Below are 24,603 nucleotides of genomic sequence, written 5' to 3' on the forward strand. Positions count from 1 at the left end.
TGTATATACAGAATGTGTGAAAATAGTGCAAAGCAAGGCTTAACGATAAAAGTGCTTTTCTCTGAAAATAGTTACTTTAGGCCCAGCCGCGGTAGTCCATGCTGCTCAAACACCATGCTCTAGAGGCTGGAACCACATGGAAGGCCCGGGTTTGATCCTGGTCCAACCTGAAGACCGGGTGTGATACCGTGCCCTGTAATTCCAGCAACTCAGGGAGGCTGAAGCCGGAGGATCGTGAGCTTGAGGCTGGTCTTGGCAATGTAGTGAGACCCTGTCTTGAAAAAAAAAAATGGGGAGGGGGGGAGCCAGGTGGTCTGTCTAGTCCCATCTGGGAAGGAAGGAAGAAAGGAAGTTAAATGAATTCTTTTAAAAAATATATGCTTCTAAATAATGCATGGGTTAAAGAAGTGCATGGGCACACACACACCTGGGCTGTTTTAAAGCTGCCGAGTGCGGGACTCTAACCGTGAAGTCGACCATGTGGACTCCAGCTGCCTTAACCTCCAGGCCATCTGCAGGCCCAAGGCCATTGATTCTGAATACATGGCATTTCCAATCTGAAAAAAATAAATAAATAAACCCAACCAGGTGCCATCCAAATGCTTGCGACAGTAGACCTGGACCTAGAGTGAGAGGCACCTCAGTGAGTGAACTCCGCTGTACAGGTTACCACTGTGCTTTGCAGTGGCAGCACCCGGAGTTCCCGTGTGGCTCCGTTTCCCTGCACTTTCCTTCCCTCGGGACATCCCAGAGAAATGTCTGTGTGTATTTTACTAAAAATGTTCTGGAGAGAAAGGTTAAAGATACTTAAGTCCCCTCATTCATTCCATCAAGCGTATTGGTTTTGATCTTCAGAAGCTGAGAACACCACCTTTTACAGACAGCCATCTCTGTGAGGTGGAAGGAAGTTTTGCATGTGTAAGGGACAGAGGATTAGGCTCTGGGGATCAATTTTACTCAAGGAAAAAAAAAGTGCCTTTAATTTCATTAATGGTCTCCTGGCTGATTCTGCTACGAGTTTAATTCTCCATTAAATATTAATGCCCCTCCATGCTTACTGTACTGCCTTTAGTAACGTACCACTCCAGCTGACACTAACCTGTTTTATATTTTATAACTGAATCCCAGGGCTTTTTCAGGAGAAGTCAGCAAAGCAATGCCACCTACTCCTGTCCCCGTCAGAAGAACTGTCTGATTGATCGAACCAGCAGGAACCGCTGCCAGCACTGTCGATTACAGAAATGCCTTGCCGTAGGGATGTCTCGAGACGGTGAGCTCTCACAGCTTCAGTTGTACAGAAGCATGTGGTTGTGGAAGTGCTTTCCGAAACCCGGACCCAGATGTGCCTGACACCCCCTTCCCGAGCCCTCCCCCAGGCTCCTAGGCAGCTCTGTGGAACTCACAGCAGCTGCTTCCTCTCGTAACCCCTCAGAGTCAGCAGACTGGCTGATGGGGATTGGAGGCCGGGGAGAGGAGAAGGGTCTTGCTGACCAAATACCTCACAGGTTTGATGTTTTAGATGTTACAGATGGACGGACTGATAGAAGGTAAGTGCCATCAGAGGGCCTCAATCAATTTACCTCCTGTAGGCATTTTCCCCATAGGAAACAAGCCAGAATTAACTGTTACTTGCTTTACACTAGTAAGTTTACTGGCAAGTGGGATGAAGTAGCTTTTATGTGAACCAAATATGCTGAATCACGTGTCAAATATTTGTATATACAGAATGTGTGAAAATAGTGCAAAGCAAGGCTTAACGATAAAAGTGCTTTTCTCTGAAAATAGTTACTTTAGGCCCAGCCGCGGTAGTCCATGCTGCTCAAACACCATGCTCTAGAGGCTGGAACCACATGGAAGGCCCGGGTTTGATCCTGGTCCAACCTGAAGACCGGGTGTGATACCGTGCCCTGTAATTCCAGCAACTCAGGGAGGCTGAAGCCGGAGGATCGTGAGCTTGAGGCTGGTCTTGGCAATGTAGTGAGACCCTGTCTTGAAAAAAAAAAATGGGGAGGGGGGGAGCCAGGTGGTCTGTCTAGTCCCATCTGGGAGGCTGAGGCTGGAGGATCACACATGGTGAGACCCTGACTTTGGAAAAAACAAATGAAGCTATTTAAAGGAATAGACACCATCAACCATTCAATTACAAAACATTTCAAGATCTTCCTGGAAAGCTATCTTAAGTGCACTGAATAATCAACACCAGATTTCAAGACAGTTATTCTTACACATGGAAACTGGGCAGAAAGTACCGCAGGTCCATTTTAAGGGCTTTTGTGAATATACTGGCTGGCTTTGCTAAGCGATCCCTTTGAAGGAAAACGTCTCCTCCAATGGATTTTCAGCCCATGGAAAAATACTTTAGGGCAGGCTCTTGGGAAGGCTGCCTTCTCCATAAAAAGAAGCTCCTAAGGCCTGTGGCTCTGCCTAGGTTTGTCTTTGTTCCTACATATTCTGAAAGGCCACCACAGATACCAAGCCTGTGTTGTCAGGAGGTACGTCACAGAACTTAGGCCGACTCTCCGAGATTCCTGTGACCTGTAGCTCGGCCGATTTCATCTTCCAGGAGCACTAGTCTGACATGGTTGGGCATATCTCTTATGCACTTGTAATTTAAAAACACAAGTTGTGTGTGCATTTTCTAAAGAGCTGGTGCTTCTATTTCACGGACAAGGTGATCTGATTACTGTTGTGAACATGAAGGCAGGAGTTAAAAAACACTTGCAGAGGAAGAGCTGAACGACTTTCACCTATGGGTATTAAGCCCTTGGGTGGGTATTCTTTTCCAAAAGTACTTCGAGCGTGCCTTTTGGAAATTTTGCATGTAAGAAATAGCACAAGTAGTTGGAGGTTTGGAGTGAATATGGGTGCATATAAATGGACGGGCCTGAAATTCAGAGCCCGGGTCAGTCTGACCGCTGTGTAACTCACCCACCCAAGGTTGTCCTGTGAGTTAGAGAAACTGAAGATTGACCAGTCCTCCAGCTCACTTGTCAGGCTAAAGGGCTGCACGTTCTTTTTTGGCACGAAAAATAATCTGCCGTCTGGTCAGTGCGAGGCCTTGCTTCCGACTTCCTTTCCATCCCCTGCCTCCTGCCCTAGACTCACATAACGACAACTGTGTTGACGGTCACGTGGGTAACTCATCTGCCCTGCCAGTTACACATTTGCCGCTTTCAGGAGAACTGAGCCCCCGCCAGCAGAGGCTATGTCTGTATACACAAAGCATAGCAGAAACAGATGAGTTAATGAGAGAATTCAGACCAAGAAATCATAGGGTACCCCCCAGCCCCAACTATCTGAGTAGTTCAGGAGAAATAACTGGAGATTTGGAATGAATGGAAAGTTCTAGTCATTGATCTACTTCAATTATGGGGATACACCCCAAGAAGTGTGTTATAAACACAAATCCCCCAACAGGAACCCTATACAGCGTTAGCCCTTAGCCCTTCCCAAGCCCTGGTGATGTTTTTACTTGAGGTTAAACAGGAATAGCAAAAAAAGTCACTGAAAGATTATCCCGAGGGTTTCACAGGGATTGCTATGACCCATGAGTAGAGGAAGGGACTTTAAAAAAATTATTTAAGGGAACCAGCAGTTAGTGTAATGGCTATGTCGCTGGACTCCCACGTAGTCGACCATGCCTCGAGTCCTGGGCGCAGTGGCTTAAACTCACGCCAGGCGCATGTGTGTGCGTGCCCAAGATCCCAAGAGGAGAATGGAGGAGAAGGGATTGCGGCGTGGCCATCCTTCCTGGGGGGTGATTTCTCGCTTTCTGTCTCTCTGTCTGTCTGGCGAGCACACATGCCCTATAGCAAAAAACCTCTCCAAAAAAAAAAAAAAATTTAAAAAAAGAAAAAAATTATTTAATTTTATTGCTTTTTTCTTTTTTTTTAATTTGACCAGAGAGAGACAAAAAGTAGGGAAATGAGAAAGCAATCCACCAGGTTGGGGACTCAAAACCACAGTCAGCCATGTGGGAGTCCAATGCCTTAACCACCATGCCACCTGCCGGCCCCAGGAAGGGTTTTTTTTAGGTCAGGTAGACTCAGATACAACTCGGGAAATCACCAAGGCCCCTTGTGCAGTCTGATTAGGCCTCTCAATGAAGCCCCAGATCCTGTTTCATCCAGAACCTCACTTGAGTGTGCATCACGGTGAACTGGATGAAGCTGGAGGCTTACCTGCTTATGCCCTGTGGGTCTCCGCACCCCTGGACACGGGAGGGAAGGAGGTGGTCGAGGCCTGCTGCGTGGGTAGAGAGGGACCAAGCCCAGGTACATCTCAGAAGCTCCCAGGGAGCCTCGGTGTATGACTGTGGGAAAACAGAGAGCATCGCTCCTGCCTCTCCTGCCTACCCGGGGTCTGCTTCTGAAACTAGCTTCTCGGGGTGTGTGCTTGCTGCTGGGAAGATGGCTCGAGTCCACGGGGGTGTGACTGTCTTCACATCTGGATGAGGTCCATTATTTTGTGGCCATGTGATTTTGGTTGAGCTTGTCTGAGTGTTCCAAAGAGATCCTCGAGCACACGGGAGAGGCTGTGGAGGAAAAGGCACACGGTATATGTATGGTTTGGCCTTTCTCTTCCAGCTGTAAAATTTGGCCGAATGTCGAAAAAGCAGAGAGACAGCTTGTACGCAGAAGTGCAGAAACACCGGATGCAGCAGCAGCAGCGTGACCACCAACAGCAGCCTGGCGAGGCCGAGCCGCTGACACCCACCTACAACCTCTCGGCCAACGGGCTGACGGAACTGCACGACGACCTCAGCAACTACATGGACGGGCACACCCCCGAGGGGAATAAGGCAGACTCTGCTGTCAGCAGCTTCTACCTGGACATACAGCCCTCCCCAGACCAGTCAGGTCTGGATATCAATGGAATCAAACCAGAACCAATATGTGACTACACACCAGCATCCGGCTTTGTTCATTCACCAACGGAGAGACTTCCCCAACTGTGTCCATGGCTGAACTAGGTAATGGCATGCAAGTCTCTAAGGGGACGTCTACTTGTGCCCTTTCAAGTAATTTAGAGGGGTTATGAGATTAAAATAATAATGCAGCTCCCTAACCCCCTTTGGGCCACTTCATATGCCATCCTATCCCCTTGCTTTTGCTTTTTTTAAAATTAGGAATTAGTCATTTAATTTTATTTATCATTATTATTATTTTTTTTAATTTGCTACAGAACATGCGAGAGAGAAAGCAAGCTGCCAGGTTCAGGACAATATGTGTATATATATGTATATATATATTTTTAACTGTAATTATTTATTTTACCAAAGTAGTCATAAACTATTTTAGCTGGTTAAAAATTTAAACTTGGACAAGTATAATGAAAATTTCAGATTTTCAGGTTCTGTGGGGAGAAAAAAAAATAATCTAGCTACATTGGCTCAGCATTTGGGAAATTAACAACTAACCTGCTTCACTCAAGGGCTACCATTTGTAGATGGGCCCATCCACTTCTTCCATTTATATTGTAAACGTTAAAAGAAAATCAGTTTCTTTTTTTCTTAAATGAATTATTTTCTTCTATTTATTTATTCACTCATTTATTTTCATTTGACCGGAGAAATACAGACACACAGAGAGAAGAAAAGTGAGAAAGCAAGCCACTAGGTCCAGGACTTGAACCGTAGTTGGCCATGTGGGAGTGTCCAGTGCTTTAACCACCATGCCACCTGCTGGCCCCGAAAATCAGTTTCTTTACGTGCCAAAATGTTTTGATGGTGGATACTGGTGACAAAATTGATGTCTTTCATAGAAAGCTCACCATGCCAAAATTTAAAAAAAATAGAAAAGGAAAAAAGAAACAACTGTCGTTGCCTTATTGCTAGATGTTGCTTTTTCTTGCTGTTTCTTGGGAGACGTGACCTAGAACTGCTGGTAACACACACAGTGGAAAACTTTCCATTTCAAGGAAGTTGTGTTAACATCCTCTGCTATATTTAATCGATTTTTAAGCATGGTACTATTATTAGAGAAACTTTGATAAGAACCTTTGCATTTGAGAATTTGATCTGCTCCTCCTGGTGACTCACACAAGGTTATAATCCTTTGGGATATTTCAATTAGTTGCTGTGGAGATGACTAAGTTAACATGGCAGAGAACGAAGACTTTGGATGGGAAAAACCAGCAGGTTCCGACTTGAGCACAGAAATCCTCAGTTCACAGACATAATGTCTGTGTTCTTTAGATGGTTTCTCCACCTCTGTACCCCCATCAAACATCTAAGTGAAAATTTATATTTCCAGTAAAATCTTTCTCCAAATAGAACAAATTGAATGTTCTTTACGGTTTTTACACAAGCATCTCTTTATGGGTCTAAATTTAAATCCTCAGGAGCAGGGACATTTTAAGCCTAGTCTTTAACCACTGAACAGCATTAAAGGTGTATCTCAGCTCTTTTGATTAACAGAGAAACCTTTGAACTAGAAGCCAAGCTGAGCAGAGGCAGGTTTGATTTTTTTTTTTTCTTGAACTAGAACAAAAACCTTCCATTTTTGTCCTGAAATCTTGGTTGGCTGAGCCTTAAGCAGAGCTGTAATGAAAGTAAAATTTTCAGAAATGAATAAGGATTTGATTGAAAGCTGACATGATACTGTGAAAAATGACCTGACTCACTTTAGGCTTGCTTCTACCTTATCATAAATACTTCTCAACCTGTCCTATTTGCTTGTCAAATGTTCGACCCTGAAATAAATCCGCAGGGCTTAGCCAAAATGTTGTCCTTGAACATGGTACTTCTGCTAAAACTGCGCTAATACCTCAAAGGGGCCAGAAATGGCTGGGCTGATCCCCACCCCCACCCCCAGGCAAATCGGCTTTTTCCACAATGGTCACCTCCGGGGCCTGCTGGCAGCCATGTCCCTCACACTGCCTGTGTTCTTTTAAATTGGTATTCTTCACACTGTTGTGGCATTTCCCAGGATGCATTAGCTCATCACTAGGAGTACTCCCAAATCCAAAACTAAACTAGAACTTATCTGAATAGATCTAACTGGGCTCTAATTTCTATCCCACTTAGATGGGAAAAACGGTTTGTGGGGCTCACAGCGCGCGTAAAAGCAGCCCAAAACTTTCAGCTCTTTCCTCAAAGCAGTCTTAAGTTCCCTGGTATTTGCTTTGGGGCTTAAGTCCTGCAAATTTATTTTAAGAATTGAATTTTATTTATTATTATTATTTTAATTTGTTGTAGTCACCAGAGATGTGACCTGGACATGTCACATTTCTAGGGAAAGCGAGAAAGCAAGCCATCAGGTTTGGGACTCGAACCATGGTCTGCCATGTGGGAATCTAGCATCCTAATCACCACACCACCTACTGGCCCCAGTCCTATTTTTTTTTTAGCCAAGGATCTTGACTTTCACTGTAGACTACATTTTGCCATCAGATTTTAAGTAAATAAAGCCAGTCCTACAACAGGAGACTAAATTACCAATGAACATAGCCTAATTCTGTGCCTGTCTTTCAATAACCGCATCCACTATCCGTTGTTTTTAGTGGAAATAGTGCCCCCGACCAGATAAACGGTGTTCATTACAAAGAAAAGCACTAACCCTGTTTGTCACTGCCGAGGACAGCTAAAGCACCCTGCAGGAGAGATGGCTGATGCCCTGGGCAGAGCGCAGGCAAGAAGTCAGCCTAGCCTGGTGGCCGCCTCAGCCTTGCTGCCCCTGCACAGCTCAGAAGTCACGTGACCTCCGCAAGCTGTAGTCACCCCCACCCACAGAATACACAGGGGAAGAACCCAGATTCTGGAGCCAGCATGGTCTTGAACCACAGCTCTGACACTTGCCAGCTGTGACACCGTGGGGCAGTCACTTCACCTCACTGTGGCTCAGTTTCCTCATCTAGGGAAACAAGTTCATCTAAAAGTGATCAAGTGACCTTTCTCCTAGGGGCTAGCATGAAAACGAAGTGAGATACATACGCATATATTTGGCTGTCGGAAAAGTCATGACTCATTTTTTGCTTAGAAAAACACGTCATGACTTTTCCGACAACCTAAATATATGCATGTGTGTATATTTTCCAGAATACACATAAATTCACGGGTGGCACAGAGTACGTGTGACGTAAGCACTAGCTGTCCCTGTCATTCTAACGTGACTGTAAAATGAGAGTTTGGACCAGAGGAGGGCTCAGGTTCCCATCATGAAATGCGGTGACCAACACAGCAGCCAGCTTTCCCAGGTGAAGTGTGACAGCCTGCCTGCACTGAGGAGGCAGCCGCCGCTGGACTGGGGAACCGAACCTGCCCCAGCCTCAGCCCCCCAGTGGGCTGGGCAGCTGCCGAGCTCAGGCCAGGAAGCAGGTTTCCTCATGCCGAGCTCCAAGGTATTTCACTATTCCAGACAGTGTCTGAGAGACCACACTAACTTCTTAAATATATTCCGTCTGTCCATATTCTCCTTTGCTGGGATGGAGATTTAAAAATAGCAAAGTGTCGAAAATCTTACGCTTGCCAGATCCACTGTGAATTGAAAGACGGTTGGGGAACAGTTGGTGGGAATGCAGCCACTGCCCTCTACTGGTATGTCATGTGCGTTGCATTGTTTGTTGAGTCACTGGCAGTTGCCAAAGCCGGGCCCACGCATAGGGATAAGGGGGCAGCATTTATTTGGGATTTAAGTCAAACAAGATGCTGACCAAATTAACTAGAAGAGACACATAACCTGGAAGAGAATGTTAGGAGTTATTTCCCGTTTTTCACTCCTCAGGAACCGCCCCTACTTCCTGTGAACATCTTCATTTTTTTTTTCATATCTGCAAAATGGACTTACAGTCTAGAACCTATATTACATAGTAAGATCTGTTGTCATAGGAGATGGGTGACTGCCTTATTTGTGTGTGCGTGCCCTTGTTTCTGACTCCCCATTATGCTGGCCTTTTCTCCCCTCTTCACAAGTGTCGTTGGTTGATTCTAACGTGTATGACGTACTGTCTTCTCCCTCTTTAGTTCTTTCTGTCTCTTTCTTTCCTTTAAATTTTTTTCTCTTGTTCATGTTTTAATTTTTTTTTTTGTTATTTATTTATGCTGGTTTTGGTCTGTGTGTTGTCAAGTAAGGCAGTTAAGGTTTGTTGTATTTCAGTGTCTCTAGGGAGATTCTAGTTTCAAGCTCCATTTAGGTGAACCTGCTCTGTTTTCACACAAACAAGTCTGGGTCTGTTTGAGGCAAGCAGTAACACATTTCCAAACAAACAGACACTCTTACTCCTGTTGTCACTTTCCATTCAGCAACATTCTTTTAAACGGCTTGCTTATTCTATTCTCCAGACTCTCACATGGGGTCATTTTTTGGCATGCTTTCGTAGTCACAGTATCTTGTCAATTCTTTTTGAAATACTTCTTTAATCACTCTCCCCTTCTGTCACAACTATTATTACCATCCTGCTCCACGCTCTTAAGTCTCTCACCAAATCCAGATTCTGGCCGGTCCCCAGGCACAAAACTGCTCATCCGATTTCCCCCAGTACAAATTTCAATATGTCAGTCTCCCTTGAGAATCTGCTTCCTGATTCCTTCTGTTACATCAAGTCCAAACCCAACCCTGATGTTCAAGAAGCTCCAGGATTTACACTTTTATGCTTACCTACTATTCTGTTTTTTGGGTTTTTTTGTTTTTTGTTTTTTGAGAGGTTTTTGCTATGGGGCGCGTGTGCTCACTTGTGTTGCATTGTTTGTTGTTTCAGTGGCAGTTGGAAAAGCCGGGAGAGACAGAGAGATAGAAAGTGAGAAATACACCCCCCCCCCCGGGAGGATGGCCACACCGCCCTCCCTTCTCCTCCATTCTCCTCTTGAGATCTTGGGCACGCACACACAAGTGCCCGGCATGAGTTTAAGCCATCAGGTCTGGGACACGAACTGCGGTCACCTACATGGGAGTTCAGCAACATAGCCATTACGCTAACTGCTGGTCCCTTACTCTGTTTTGATACAGTCATTTGGTCACATCTACCTGCCCTCTGTAAATGACATATTTGTTCTTTCACTCACTGTCCCTCCTGACACCTCTCACCTCTGGCTCTCGATCCTACGCACCCTTCAGGCTCTAATGCCAATGTTTTTCCACCAGGAAGCACCTCCTAATTCCACCAAATCAACATTAACCTCTCCCCTTCCTGAAAGCAACGATCTTTCTCTTTCTTTTCTGATGCCATTCGACTTTATTGTCCTGAATTGTCCTGCCATTGTGTCCATGCATGTCTATATAGAAATTCCTAGAGAAAATGATATATTTTCGATGATAAATTCCTAGAGAAAGCTTGTTGGGCATCACTGTACTACCTTCAAACTCTCGACACCCAGGTAGAATAGTCACTGACACTTACAATGCACAAGTCCTGTAACCCTCCATCTTCTAGGTGCTCAGCTTGTGTCATCCTCACAGCAGCCCCACGATATCAGTACCATTTCCCTCAGTTTAGAGTGAGGAAACCACACATGAGTTTCCATAACATTCCCAAGATCTCACAGCTAGGAAACAGTGTAAGTAGGCTACAAACCCAGGAAACCTAGCTCCAGATCTGTCTGTCTGTCTCTCATTTTTTAAAAAGAAAGACATAGAGGGGAGGACAAAGGAAAACGGAGGGAGGGAGGGAGAGAGGGAGGGAGAGAGAGGCAGACGTAGGTGTTTTGGACAGGTCTCACCTTGTCTCAGTTCTCCCAGGTAGGTAGTCCAGGTACGAGCTGGTTGGGCCAGGGACCAAACCTGTGCCTCCCGTGTAGCTTCTAGCCTCCCAAGCGGTGGTGCTGTTTGTGTGTCACCACAGCGGGGTCAGAGTCTCTCTCTCTTTTTTTTTTTTTTGGAGAGGTTTTCGCTATAGGGCGCGTGCGCTCGCCAGACAGACAGAGAGAGACAGAGAGATAGAAAGCGAGAAATCACCCCCCAGGGGGGATGGTCACGCCGCAATCCCTTCTCCTCCATTCTCCTCTCAGGATCTTGGGCATGCATGCACACGCGCCCGGCGTTTTAAGCCACCGGGTCTGGGATGCGAACCGCAGTCGACTACGTGGGAGTCCAGCGACATAGCCATAGAGTCTCTCTCTTGAGAACTACACTATAGAGGCCTGCAGGTGGCCTGGTGGTTAAGGTGCTGGACTCCCTCATGGCCAACTGTGATTTGAGTCCCGGACCTGGTGGCTTGCTTTCTTCCTTTCCATCTCTCTCTGGTCAAATTAAAAAAATAATGATAATGAGTACAATTAAGTAATTGCTTTTAAAAATTTTTAAAAAGAACTACACTATATGTAATACCAAGGTAAGCCCTTGGTCATCTCCTGGTCTTCCAAGAGTAAGCCTTTTCAGGTCCGTGTATGACAGTTGCCCTCACCATGATGCCGAGAAGATGCCAGGTCCACTATTTCCCGTAGCTGTCGAAGTCCGTGTTTGTTCATGACCTGACACTGATGTAACGGCCAGGAGAATCTTTGCAGTCACCAAGCCTTATCTTGAAATGTTGGCTTGGTATAGTCCCTGTCCTCCATCTTCACGCGCTCAGGTACAGAATCATTCCGAGCTGTTTGTTCAACTGTGGAAAGATCATCTGAACTAGTTCAACACACTGTTTTATACTTGTTCTTTTTTAAAGCACATTCCAAACAAGGGAACCACTGATCATCCAAGAAAGAATCTGGCTTTTGATGTTTGTGGTCTCCTGTTTTCTCCATAGAACACCTCGCACAGAATATATCTAAGTCCCATCTGGAAACCTGCCAGTACTTGAGAGAAGAGCTCCAGCAGATAACGTGGCAGACTTTTCTGCAGGAGGAGATTGAGAACTATCAAAACAAGGTACAGTCTGAGGGCTTTCTCCTCGGATCGAGTCCACGTTGGGAGGGGTATTCGTGCAAAAGATTTGGCCAAGGGTTCAGACAGACAAGAACACATGTCTTTCATCAGATACTGGATTGGTTTAAAAACCTTCCTTCCAGAGTTGCTCATAAGCTTGAGGCTTTAGTATGTACCGAGATGCCAGCATGCCGAATTTCAGTGATGGGAAACAAACTGTTCTGTGCTTCGTCAGCACACACATCTCTCCGTTTGTTTGTCAGCAGGGGACTAGATGAAGTAGCTTCTAAATGACTACATGAGTTGGGCTTTGTCACAATAAGAGATTTAAAGGTCTGGAAGTTGGTAGAAAACACCGCGAGCCTCATGTTCTGAGCTTACCAAGGAATACAGAGTGTGTGTTCAAAAACAAGGTGTGGGAGCTATGACCGTAACTCCAGTTTGGACCTAGTGATATGAGACAGACAAACGGTGCAGCTTATTGCTTTTTTCTAGAAAACGCTCTGATCAACAAGCCACCCACGTAGGAGGGCAAGCTAGAGATGGAGAACTTTGATTCATACTGACTTTGGTAAAAGAAAATGTTGTGGGTTTTTCCAGTCATCCCCGAAACTCAGGCTTGGAAGGGACCATGGAGAGGATCCAGATTGATCCTCCTCCCCGTTTCACATATGAGGAAACAAGGATGACTTGGCCTACCACTGGAGAGGGAAAACATCAGGACCAGACCATGACTCCTGACTTAACGCAGTGTTTCTCCCATCCCAACCCCATTGCACTGGTGGAAATAGCCCTAGGTTCAGGTTGGGGAAATGCATGAACAACGCAACACCTCTAGGTCACCCGTAACTTGAGTGCAGGATGACTGTACAAAAGGAATTCCACAGGACAAGTAGAAGAATGACAGCATGACACTTTGCCTTTAAGAGAGCAGGTCACACCAAGCCAAAGCCATGAAGGAGAAGCCAAAGAAGGTAGGAAGTAGCAGTGAGGCAGACAGAAGGGGACTTCAGACTCAGAGGGGCTTAGATTGAGATCTCAGGTCCTATCCCTACTGGCTGAGGAACCTGAGTTTTGGTGTACATAGAAAAATGTTCTTACAAAAATGAAATAAGACAAAATTATCATAAAGCACCTAGCTTACCGTAGGTGTAGTGTAAATTTAATTGACTCCCAAGTCCTTCCCTTCCCCAAGTAAAGTCTTACTGAATTTCCCAGAGTAAATCCATTGCTTCAAAGATCCCACTTCACTATTCTCCACGGTCTGGGGCTAACACAGTAGCATGTGTTGCTTTCCTGACTCTTCAGCTTCTGTATAAGCTTTTCCTTCCTGTCCCTTTGTCACCAAAACGGTAAGAAAGGAATTAGAGGAGATGAGAAAGGCAGCAATCGTTATAACCCAAATAAACAGGCAACTGTGTATTGTTTAATTGTCTAGATTTCTTAAATTCATTTCCAAAGAAGGATTTTTACAAAATAGGAACTGTCAGATCGACTGTGCCGGGGGTGTTGGGGAAACCGTGCCCGTTAACGAGGTTCCCCCTTTTACAGCAGCGGGAGGTGATGTGGCAATTGTGCGCCATCAAAATCACAGAAGCTATACAGTACGTGGTGGAGTTTGCCAAGCGCATTGACGGATTTATGGAACTGTGTCAAAACGATCAAATTGTGCTTCTAAAAGCAGGTATGTGCTTTGCAAGTGAATTTCGAGATCTCGTCCTAACCTGCTTTCACCTGCTTATTAGAGAAATGCTTGGTAAGGAAGGTGTCGGGAACAGTTTTTCTCCAAAGATAATAGCTCAGATTTTTCTAAGCAGAAATTGAATTTTTAAAAAAGATTTTGGAGCTCTGTTCAGGAAACATTCCCTCCATTTTGCCTCTCCTCTGGGTGAAGAGATTAGTTGGAAGGCCACCTGCCCTCCCCACACTGCTCCAGTACCTGTATTTAGTGTCTACACTCCAGGTATTCGGAAGTTCATGGAAAGTTGTTAGGAAAAAGGTTGTGGAACCCAGAGAGACATCCTGGTTTTTGTTTTTGTTTTTTGTTTTAGTAAGTATGGATAAATGTTTTCCTAGCAACTTTGAGACTCTGCATTTTAAGGAGAAGAATGCCAAGGAAGCACTTTGCAAATCAGTCTTGGCTTCAGTTAGGCCTTCGCTTCACACAACAGTCTCATTACTGCAGTGAGCTCTTCCCTCTTGAGGGACCACTGTGACTGACAGTCTGGGTCACACACGACACCCACTGTGCTGTCTCAGAAAGGGGCATCTACGGGACCAGCAGATGGCATAATGGTTATATCACTGGACTCCCATGTAGTTGAGTCCCAGACCTGGTGGCTTAAAACTCACACCGTGTGTGTGTGTGTGTGTGTGTGTGTGTATGTGTGTATGCACACGGGCGCACATGTGAGTGCACCCAAAATCCCAAAAGGAAAATGGAGAAGGGATTGCAGCATGGCCATACCCCAGGGATGATTTCTTGCTTTCTGTCTCTCTGGCAAGCACACACGCCCTATAGCAAAAATCTCTCTCTCAGAAAAGAAAAAGGGGGGCCATCTACGTTAGCACCTTAGAAATCAACTCGCTAACATCAAATGACCCCATCCATTTCTGCCTCTGCTTAGGTTCTCTAGAGGTGGTGTTTATCAGAATGTGCCGTGCCTTCGACTCTCAGAACAACACCGTGTACTTTGATGGGAAGTATGCTAGCCCCGATGTCTTCAAATCCTTAGGTGAGGAAATCTCCAGGCGCCTTTCTGGGGCCACAGGAAAAGATGTGATTTGGGTGAAAGCTCTAACGGGACAAAATGGAAACATCTTATTTAGAAACAAAGCATAAAGGATTTTAAGTTATTTGCCTTTCTAATTAGTCACTGTAGATAATTCACAGAGCCCAAATGCCAGTACATGTAAAGATGTGGAGTTCTAGTTTATCCAGGTGGTAATCAAAAAGACGTATTTTCTTGTAGTTCCCGTCTAGATTTTAAGCAACCAGATTTGCAAGGAATATACATTCAGGTAACTTAGATAATGTGATTTGCTATATAAAATGAGAACAAGAAGTCTATGGGCCAGCAGGTAGTATGGTGGCTAAGGTACTGAGTTCCCACATGGCCTACAGGAGTTCGATTCTCAGACCTGGTGGGTTGAAAATCACGCTGGACGTGTATGTGTACACGCCCCGGAGAATGGAGGAGAAGGGACTGTGGCATGGCCATCCCTCCTGGTGGATGATTTCTCACTTTCCCTCTCTCTGTCTGTCTCCGGTGAGTATACACACCCTATGGCAAAAAAACAAAAACAGTAAGTCTTTCCTGCCATACCCTTCACATAACCATTAATGAAAAGGAAATGTAGATATCAAAAAAATAAAACATATATCCCTGAAACTATGGCATATACTTATAATTATTTTGGATTTCTATCATTTAAATAAAGTGGAACATAGTAAGAAGAATGAAAAAGTCTTCATGATATGTTATTAAGTTTGTTTGTTTTTTTTTTAAGTACCAATGACTTTATTGGGGAGGCAGAAGGGGTTGGGGGAAAAATGATCAGCAGACGCGAGAGGGCATGTGAACAAAGCAAATAGGTTATGGAGTGGTACACCGCAAGGGAGCGAGAAAGGGCTCGGCCCGTCTAGTCTGCATCTCCAAAGAGAAGCCCTTGGAGCCTGACTGTCCAAGGTGCAGGACACAATGTAATGCTCTTTGTTGAAGATGACGAATATGTTCAAGTCCTTGATTTGATTGCTACACACTGAATGCACGCTTTCAAAATCCACACCGTACCCGCCACAAAGATGCACAATTATATGGAAATGATCATTTTCTTTAAAAAGAGACAGATTTTCCCAAAAGCTAACTGACAGAAGGTATGTATAGTTAAGTATGGCCCATTTCCATTAAAATAGATATACATAATATGCAAATCAACAAGAACAGACCTTAACCAGTCTTTCAGAGATAATTTAGAGGACCTTCACAGTCTCCATTTTTAGTTCAGTAAATAGTTGTTAATGCTTTTACTGCCACAGTAGTCATTTGCTCACCTTTTTTTAAGGGTGCTTTAGAGAAAACAGTAGAACACAAAAAGAAGTGAATGTAACATTTCAGTTAGATTGGCACTGTTAGGCCCTGTTGGTTCAGTGTGGGCTCTGAAGTCAGGCAGCCCAGCGGTGCATCACTTCCTGCCTGTGTGACCTTCGGTACACCCTACAGGGGGGGATGAACATAGTGGTCCCTCCCTCCTAAGGCTGCTGTGAAATAGGAGGGTCCCAAGGAGCTATTTCACAGAGGACTTGGCACAGCAGTCACTCCACAAAAGTTCACTTCTGTTATTTTGAAGGATGGTGATGGTGCTGGTAATGTTGGCTAAGCAGATTTTTCTCTTAAGAGTTCAAACTATTGGGGCCAGCAGTTGGCGTAATGGCTATGTCGCTGGACTCCCATGTAGTCAACCGCGGTTCAGGTCCCAGATAAACTCACGCCTGGCGCATGTGTGTGTGTGCCCAAGATCCCGAGAGGAGAATGGAGGAGAAGGGATTGCGGCGTGGCCATCCCCCCTGAGGGTGATTTCTCGCTTTCTGTCTCTCTGTCTTTCTGGCAAGTGCACGCACCCTATAGCAAAAACCTCTAAAAAAAAAAAAAAAGTTCAAACTATTAAACTGTAAAATATTATTAGCGTCCTGCTGATCTTCAACCATCAGATCCCTCTTTACCTTCTTCCTTATTTTTCTCCTACCAAAACCCTAAAGTGTCTTTATTTTCATTCTGGCAGGTTGTGAAGACTTTATTAGCTTTGTGTTTGAATTTGGAAAAAGTTTATGTTCTATGCACCTGACCGAAGATGAAATTGCATTATTTTCTGCATTTGTACTGATGTCAGCAGGTAAGGTAACCACATAAAAATATAATGGTTTAAAAAGTGTCCATGTGAAGAATTTGTACAACATGCATAACTCTTAGTGACTATAAAATATTGGGGGTCTACCAAGAGAGTCTGCCATCCTTATTCAATCTCATTTCAAGTTTCCAGCTAACACACATAGACACTCTTTTAAGACCTCATCCCTTTCAGCTACATTCTTAAGAAATAAGAATTGAATAAAACCTTCTGATGCCAAGAGAAACGCTATGGCACAGTAGGGCTGCCTTTCTTAACCTGATTTTTAAGGCAGCCTACTTTCTCGTAAAGTCCATGTAGACATTATCCACAAGTTTATCTGAATTTAATCTTTGTTTTCAACCAGTACTACTTTTGGGGGCTAATCATTTTCACCAATTGGCCATTTTCTGTTTTGCATACGTGCTGCTGAAGTGACACTCTGTCTTCCATGTGGAATGCTTACACATAAAGACCTTATCGTATGCTGAGGAAAGGGGAGAGAACTCTCATGCTGTAGGTGGGAATGTAAGTTAGTACAGCCATTGTGGAAAACAGTATGAAGGTTCCTCAGAAAGCTAAAAATAGAACTGCCCTATGATCTAGTAATTCTTCGTTGGCACAAACCCAAAGGAAAGGAAATGAGTATATTTTGTAGAGAGATCTGAACTGCAGTATTTATTGTAACCCTATTAATACCGGCCAAGATGTGGAATCACCGTACGTGTCCATCCACAGATGAACAGATACCCATGCATACACGTACACTCAATGGACTACTACTTCGCCATTAAGAATAAAACCCTGTCATTCAAGGCAACATGGAGAAGCCTGAAGGACATTAGACTAAGTGAAATAACCCAGGCACTGAAAAAGAAAAGTCACATCATCTCTGTTGAACATGGAAACTAAAAAAGTTGACCCCACAGAAGTTGAGAGCGGTAGTGATTACCAGAGGCTAAGAAGGGTTGCGGGGAGGAAGGGATAGAGTATTGTTGGATAAGGGATGCAAAATTACAGTCAGACAAGAGGCTTACGTTCGAGTGTTCTGCAGCACAGTAGGGTGACACTAGTCAACAATAATATGTGTGTTTCAGAAGAGCTGAAAGAGTGGATTTTGAACATTCTCAAGTAATGGTAACTGTCTGAGATGATGGATATGCCAATCACCTTGATTTGATCATTACACATTGAACTCATGTACCAAAAAAAAATCACTACACCCCATAAATATGTACAATTAGTATGTGTGAATTTAAGAAAGAAAAGACTATCCTAAACTAATAACCCTTAAGTCACTTGGAATTGTACTGACATTCTTTCTTGTGTTAGATTATAAGGCAATTTTAATACTTTTCAAAGGATTTATATTAATTCATTTATATATTTCATTGAGAAATGTAATTATTAGAAAAGCTTGGATAGCTATGGTGGTTTCATTTGCATTCACATAAGTAAGATCTTAAATTTCAATGCGTCTCCTTTGGAAGGGGAGGATCCTCCCTTCCTTTAAACATCAAGGAAAAGAGAAAGGTTTAACACCCACTTTTATAACTGTCTTAGGTCACTTTTCTACTCCTTTAGGAGCATATTTTGTAAAAGGAGTAATACTGGCCTGTGAGTCTCTAAATATACATTATAATACAATAATCTCTAGCTCAGAATCAGGAGGAGGGGGGTTCTGACTACATGGGAAGAATGCTAAGGAGTATTGTTTTTCATGTCTAGATCGCTCATGGCTACAGGAAAAGGTAAAAATTGAAAAACTGCAACAGAAAATTCAACTAGCTCTTCAACACGTCCTCCAGAAGAATCACCGAGAAGATGGGATACTGACGAAGGTGAGAGCCAGAGGTTTCCGGGGGGCATGACCTGAATTCCCCTTCACGGTACAGACCATGCTGCCAGCTGCCTTTATGTCACATAACCAGGCCTCAAAACCAGCATAAACAACAGGCTACTTAAAGAAGGAAATGTTCACTTCAAAGAATTATGTTGGACCAAAACTCACTCAGGCTAAATTCTGTGTATTATCATTTATTATAAAATGTCCTATGACAATAGGCCAATTGTAGAAGAAATATTTTAAGCATGAATACACCCTGAAAATCCTATTCTAGGAAGGTTGAGTATTAAAGCAGAGCTGATGTTCTTCATTGCTTTAAATTAGAAAAAGAATTTTTGAATTCAGAAAGAGGAAGGTAAACGGACTGAAAGAGTTCATCAGGAAAACCATATATTCTACTATTAGTGCTCTTCCCATTAGATCCATTATTAATCAATAGCAAATGGGTTCTGTATTTTCTTCATAAATTTTTATTACTATCCTGTATTCAAAGCATATGGTTTCATTTTTGCTAATTATTATCTTTCACAATAGAAATATAATGAGGGTGTCAATTTAAAATATGCTAATGTCTTTCGGTGCTAGTGCTAGCGGTATATATTTTGATTTTAGAAACTCTCCCCTGTTATTTCTTAGGTTATGTGTTTTATTGTGCAAGAGGAAGAGTTGAAAGGTTTTTGGTTTTCTTTCTTCCTGATAGTAAGGTTAGATCAGAAAAAGGAAATTGGGGCTAATTCCTGCTTTAGGGTTTTTTATTATCATTATTGCTAAAGAGCACCTGTGTTCTCTATAGAGAAACAGAGAGGGAGAGGGAGAAAGTGCCCCACTGTGGGACATGGTCATGCCACGACCCCTTCTCCTCCAGTTGTCCATCCTGTCAGGCTCTGGGGCATGCACACATATGCAGTGGGCGTTTTTTTTTTTTTTTTTCAAACTCCCAGGGCTAGAATTCAGAAGTCAATCATGTGGGAATCCAGCTTCCTTAACCACTAGGCGACCAGACCAGCCTGCTAATTGCTGTTCTGTTTTTGATTATACATGTGTCAAATGAATGATGGGGCAGCAGGATTTCTTAGGTTATGTGTTTTATTGTGCAAGAGGAAGAGTTGAAAGGTTTTTGGTTTTCTTTCTTCCTGATAGTAAGGTTAGATCAGAAAAAGGAAATTGGGGCTAATTCCTGCTTTAGGGTTTTTTATTATCATTATTGCTAAAGAGCACCTGTGTTCTCTATAGAGAAACAGAGAGGGAGAGGGAGAAAGTGCCCCACTGTGGGACATGGTCATGCCACGACCCCTTCTCCTCCAGTTGTCCATCCTGTCAGGCTCTGGGGCATGCACACATATGCAGTGGGCGTTTTTTTTTTTTTTTTCAAACTTCCAGGGCTAGAATTCAGAAGTCAATCATGTGGGAATCCAGCTTCCTTAACCACTAGGCGACCAGACCAGCCTGCTAATTGCTGTTCTGTTTTTGATTATACATGTGTCAAATGAATGATGGGGCAGCAGGGGAGAGAGAGCAGGTGTCAGGAGTTTGCCTCCCTTCTCCATCTTCTCCCCCAAATGCAAGGGTATTAGTTGTAGTCCCTAAATCATGGACAGTATCTGGTAAAAAGTACTCCTATATAAGATTATTTTGGGTTGAAATAACAAGTACTTTGCCTTTGGGTAGTGCTTTAAAATTTAAAAGCATTTTTGCTCATTGCATTGTGACCCACTACTGCTAAGTGGTCAGTGCTGGGCCTCCCATCCAGGCCTGTGATTCCATTCTTTTGCCTGAACCCACAATCACTTTGTCAGAAGAAAAGTCCTTATTGAGAAACTTGTCACTGGAGTTGACCAGTATTCGTTCTGCATGAAATGTGCTGTGGTGCCACCACTACCCGTGAACGCCCCCTCGCCCATTTCTCCATCTCCAGACCTCCTCTTTGTACAGCGGTGGAGGCCAGGGTTGGAGATCTTAGCAGAAAGCATCTTGGAATAGGAGAGGAGAGTCTTGGGTTCTTCCCCAAAATGTACCACTCACAAGCTGTGCCAACACTTGCTTATGCATATCTTTTCGGGTCATTAAATTATTTATCTTCCAAATCAACTTTTTTTAAAGAATTATTTTATTTAACTTTACTTATTTATTTATTTATATTTGACCAGAGCGGGAAGGGGAGAGAGAGAGAGGGAGAGAGAAAGAGAGAGACAAAGTGAGAAAGCAAGCCGCCAGGTCCAGGACTTGTACTGTGGTCGACCATGTGGGAAGCCAGTGCCCTTAACCACCATGCCACCTGCCAGCCCCTCTTCAAATTCAACTTTAATCTATACCTAGTATCCTAGCTAGGACTACATCATTTTTTTTTTAATGGTTTTTGCTAGAGAGCACATGCACTTGCCAGAGAGACAAAGAGAGATAGTGAGAAGTCATCCCTTAAGAGAGAGGGCCATGCCACAATCCCTTCTCGTCCATTTTCCTCATGGGTTTTTAGGCATGCACACATAACTGCCCAGCGTGAATTTCATGCCACTGTGTCTGGTACTGGAACCACACAGTCGGCCATGTGGGAGCCCCTTAGCCATGCCATTCTGTATTTTTAGCCATTTTCTAGTACTGGAAGTTTGTTTCTTCAGGTGTGTTTCACTATTACAGACCACGTGGTCCAGCTCATCCTGACTCGCCTGCGTTTCATTCTCATGCCATTCTCTCCTGACCACATGTTCTCTCTCCCACTTACAGTTGATATGCAAGGTGTCTACGTTAAGAGCCTTATGTGGACGACATACGGAAAAGCTAATGGCATTTAAAGCAATATACCCAGACATTGTGCGACTTCATTTTCCTCCATTATACAAGGAGTTGTTCACTTCAGAATTTGAGCCAGCAATGCAAATTGATGGGTAAATGTATCACCTACGCACTTCTAGAATGTCAGAAGTACAAACAAGAAAAACAAACCAATTAACCAAGACACTTTATATGGCCCTGCACAGACCTGGGGCGTCAGCACACTGCACATCTTTTGGTGATCGGGGTCAGGCAAAGGAGGGGAAACAATGAAAACAAATAAAAGTTGAACTTGTTTTTCTCATGCATATGATTTCCATTATGCCTACAGATATGGACCCTTTTTCTGTCTCGACTTCCTGATCGTTGACCTCTGTTTACCACAGGAGGAGGGTACTAAAGTCGGAGGATTTCCTTTTCTTGTAGCTCACTGCCCACAGACTTTCCAGAGTCACCAATCTGTCAGTTACAGAGAGTCCAGCAATAATCGGTGTCTGGTGTGCATAGCGGAGGTTGCGCCATTACCTTGCACAACTTGCTCTTTGTTTCATGAAGGAAGTTTTTATTTTTTCACCGATTATTGCCAGTCAGCAGGACGGCATGAAAAGGGTCCATAGCACTTAGCAACAATAGCATTATAATATATTACAGGGTAAATGGGCATGAAGACTATATATAGCTAAAAGAGATATTGTTTATATATTGTTTTAATTAATATAAAATGTAGTTACTGGTGTAGCTTTTCCTGTTGAATTGATAAGGCACTTTCATTTTGCACCTTTTTCTTTAAATTAAATGCTAGCGTGTTCACTGTCGTGTCGCATGTGCACCAGAAACACAAGTTTAACTGAGAAGGCTTGGAAGGTACGTTGGGAGGTATTTATGCTGCTGTTTACAGAATTACTTTTAAAAGACTGGCTGGTCATATCTAGAAATCACCATGTTGGATTATTTCCCGCCCCCCACCCCCCATGATTTTGGAATTCAAAATGAAACTCTCCCTAAATTATTCCTTTGCTTCTTGGTAAGAATAGATGTGTTTACGCTTCATACAAAGTTGAACGATTGGTTGGTCATGTGGACTTATACCATCAGATGTTATTTTTTAAAGCAGCTTTCTAAAATGCCACCCCATGCAAGTGGGGAAGGGCAAGCTCACATTACACAGTTCAGGAGTTATGTGGATACTCGGTCTCAACTTGGAATTCTGCTTGGAGAACGAATCAGCAACTAGAAAATTGATTGGAATTTAGCTTTTATTAGAAGAAGCACCCAAAGATTCTGTCTGGAGCAAAAGCACACTTCCCATTTGAGGACCTGAAGCATTTTAATTTGTGAACATTTATGTTCTTGGTATAACCTAAGAGTTTATCTCAGAGTGAACTAACCCTAGACTAGCTGTCTCTGATTGCTGGAATGCTAGAATACTGCTCTCCATCTTTGATAGACAGTGGGTCAGAGGGTGTGGAAGCACAGAATGTTGAATCAGTTTCTCTTATTTAAATATAAAATATTTTAAGCCTTTAAAGTGAAGTTGATGCTAAACTGCAAACATTTACTCTTGTATTTATCTTCACTAGAATACTGTGGACTGTAATTTATTTTATTAAATATTTAGGAGACTGGCGTTTGTGTTCAGGTGAGGAATACCGAGTTGTTTCTGTTCGATTCTATGTTTGTGTGTTTTCATCCTCAGTGGGGGAGAAGGGAAGAAACTGTCTGATACACAAGTGTGCGGATTTTTACAAACAAGTGACCTTTCGGGAATGTAACCATTTCTGAGGTGATTGCAGTCATGTTAGGGATGGGATTCGAACTCCTGGTCCTTGACGTCAGACCAGATCTGTGCAGAAGAGGGAACACCTTGCGTGGTACAAAGTGGCAGTCCCCAACAGCCCTGCACATCCAAGAAAGGGCCTCTTCTGTCACTAGGGTCCCTCCAGAACGCGCTACAGCAGTTGCAGCTCCTGATGGCCTGCTGAGTCACCAGCATGGGCTTCCCCGAGCACGTCATTCTCTTTGCCTCTACTGACTTTCTGACTTGTTTCCTGAAGGACTTGGAAAATGGGAAGAAATTATTCACACAGAAGTGTGTATGAAGCCTAAATAACATCCCCAAAAAAACAAAAACAAAAAAAATTTTTTTTTCAAAAATATAGTAAGGATTTAACCATAAATAGAAGACAAGAGTAATATTTCTTTAAATTTCTTACAGGCATATAAAATTTTATGTGAGTGTTTATATAGAGAAGTTAACAGTCAGCATATAGTATTTATATTTGGATGACAAGGATTAAGTCCATTTTTAATTTAAGCAAACATAGTCCCTTAAAGAGCAATAGTATTTTATTCTTGGAAGAGAGTATCAAGCTTAGTTTAGTTATTTATTTGTCCGTTCTTTTTCTGTTGTTTTTTTCCTTTGGGGAAAAATGATGTGTGTGGTTTTTGGGGGGTTTTGTTTTTGTTCCTCAGATTCACTAAATTTGGGGGGTGGGTCTATTAAAATGTATTAACTTCTTTTTAACCAAAGCTTTCTGAATATGACCAGCCTCAGGTGCTAGCGCATTAAAGAGCAACTAAACCTAGTCCAGTGTCCATTTGTGAAATACTAAGAGCTAACTGAACTTCTCTAAGGGTGAGAGAGACCGTCATGTTGAACTTAAAAGAAATTCTTCTTCCCCCGAAATGACGTATATGTACTTGAGGCAAAAAAAAAAAGATACCCTCATCTCCATAAGCGTCAAACCATGGTGACATTGTTTTTATAGTGAACAAGCCAGAGTAACACATAGTTGCTTCTAGGCGTTTCTGCAAGAAAAGCAGGCGTACATGTTAAGAGCGAAGTCCATAAACAGCGTAGGGACACAGCAGGAGAGACAGTGGCGAGCTCTGTGAAATGAGGTAACCGCTGAGTATCTGGATCTAAGTTGGGATCTGAAGTTCAACCACAAATTTAGTCAGAAAAAATACCGAGTCGAAACAGAGGATGTAAAACACTTTGCATTTTAAAATTTCCTTTCTTACACCTGTGTAATGACACAAACTACTTGATATTACCAGAACAATCGCTCTTAATTGTTCTTATCATTAAAGTTTCCTAAATTTAACGTATTAGAACCTATCATTGTCAACTTGGCTGCTAGACAGCCACTATGCATTATTTTTCCTTACATAAGGTAAATAAGGCTTCTGCACAGAGCCTGAATACCTTTTGTTACAGCATTGTCCAAATGGTTGTATTAATTTGTGAAAAATCTGGCCTTGGTCACAATGAAAACAAAAAGTGCAGTGAAAGTGCTTTTTGAA

The 24,603-nt window shown here is 43.2% G+C and overlaps 1 protein-coding gene across 1 annotated transcript; it reads left to right on the forward strand.

Moving 5' to 3' along the window:
* The first annotated feature begins 1,105 nt into the window (after positions 1-1,105).
* On the forward strand, positions 1,106-24,438 carry RORA (RAR related orphan receptor A). The gene is given in 9 exon segments (XM_027765891.1): positions 1,106-1,270; positions 4,587-4,919; positions 4,922-4,972; positions 11,677-11,798; positions 13,347-13,479; positions 14,423-14,530; positions 16,578-16,688; positions 18,411-18,523; positions 21,250-24,438. Coding segments are annotated over 9 exon segments (1,149 nt in total). The 5' UTR covers positions 1,106-1,257; the 3' UTR covers positions 21,415-24,438.
* Positions 24,439-24,603: the final 165 nt, after the last annotated feature.

This window comes from Tupaia chinensis, unplaced genomic scaffold (assembly GCF_000334495.1).
Source record: "Tupaia chinensis unplaced genomic scaffold, TupChi_1.0 Scaffold000063_1, whole genome shotgun sequence".
NCBI classification, from domain to species: Eukaryota; Metazoa; Chordata; class Mammalia; order Scandentia; family Tupaiidae; genus Tupaia; species Tupaia belangeri.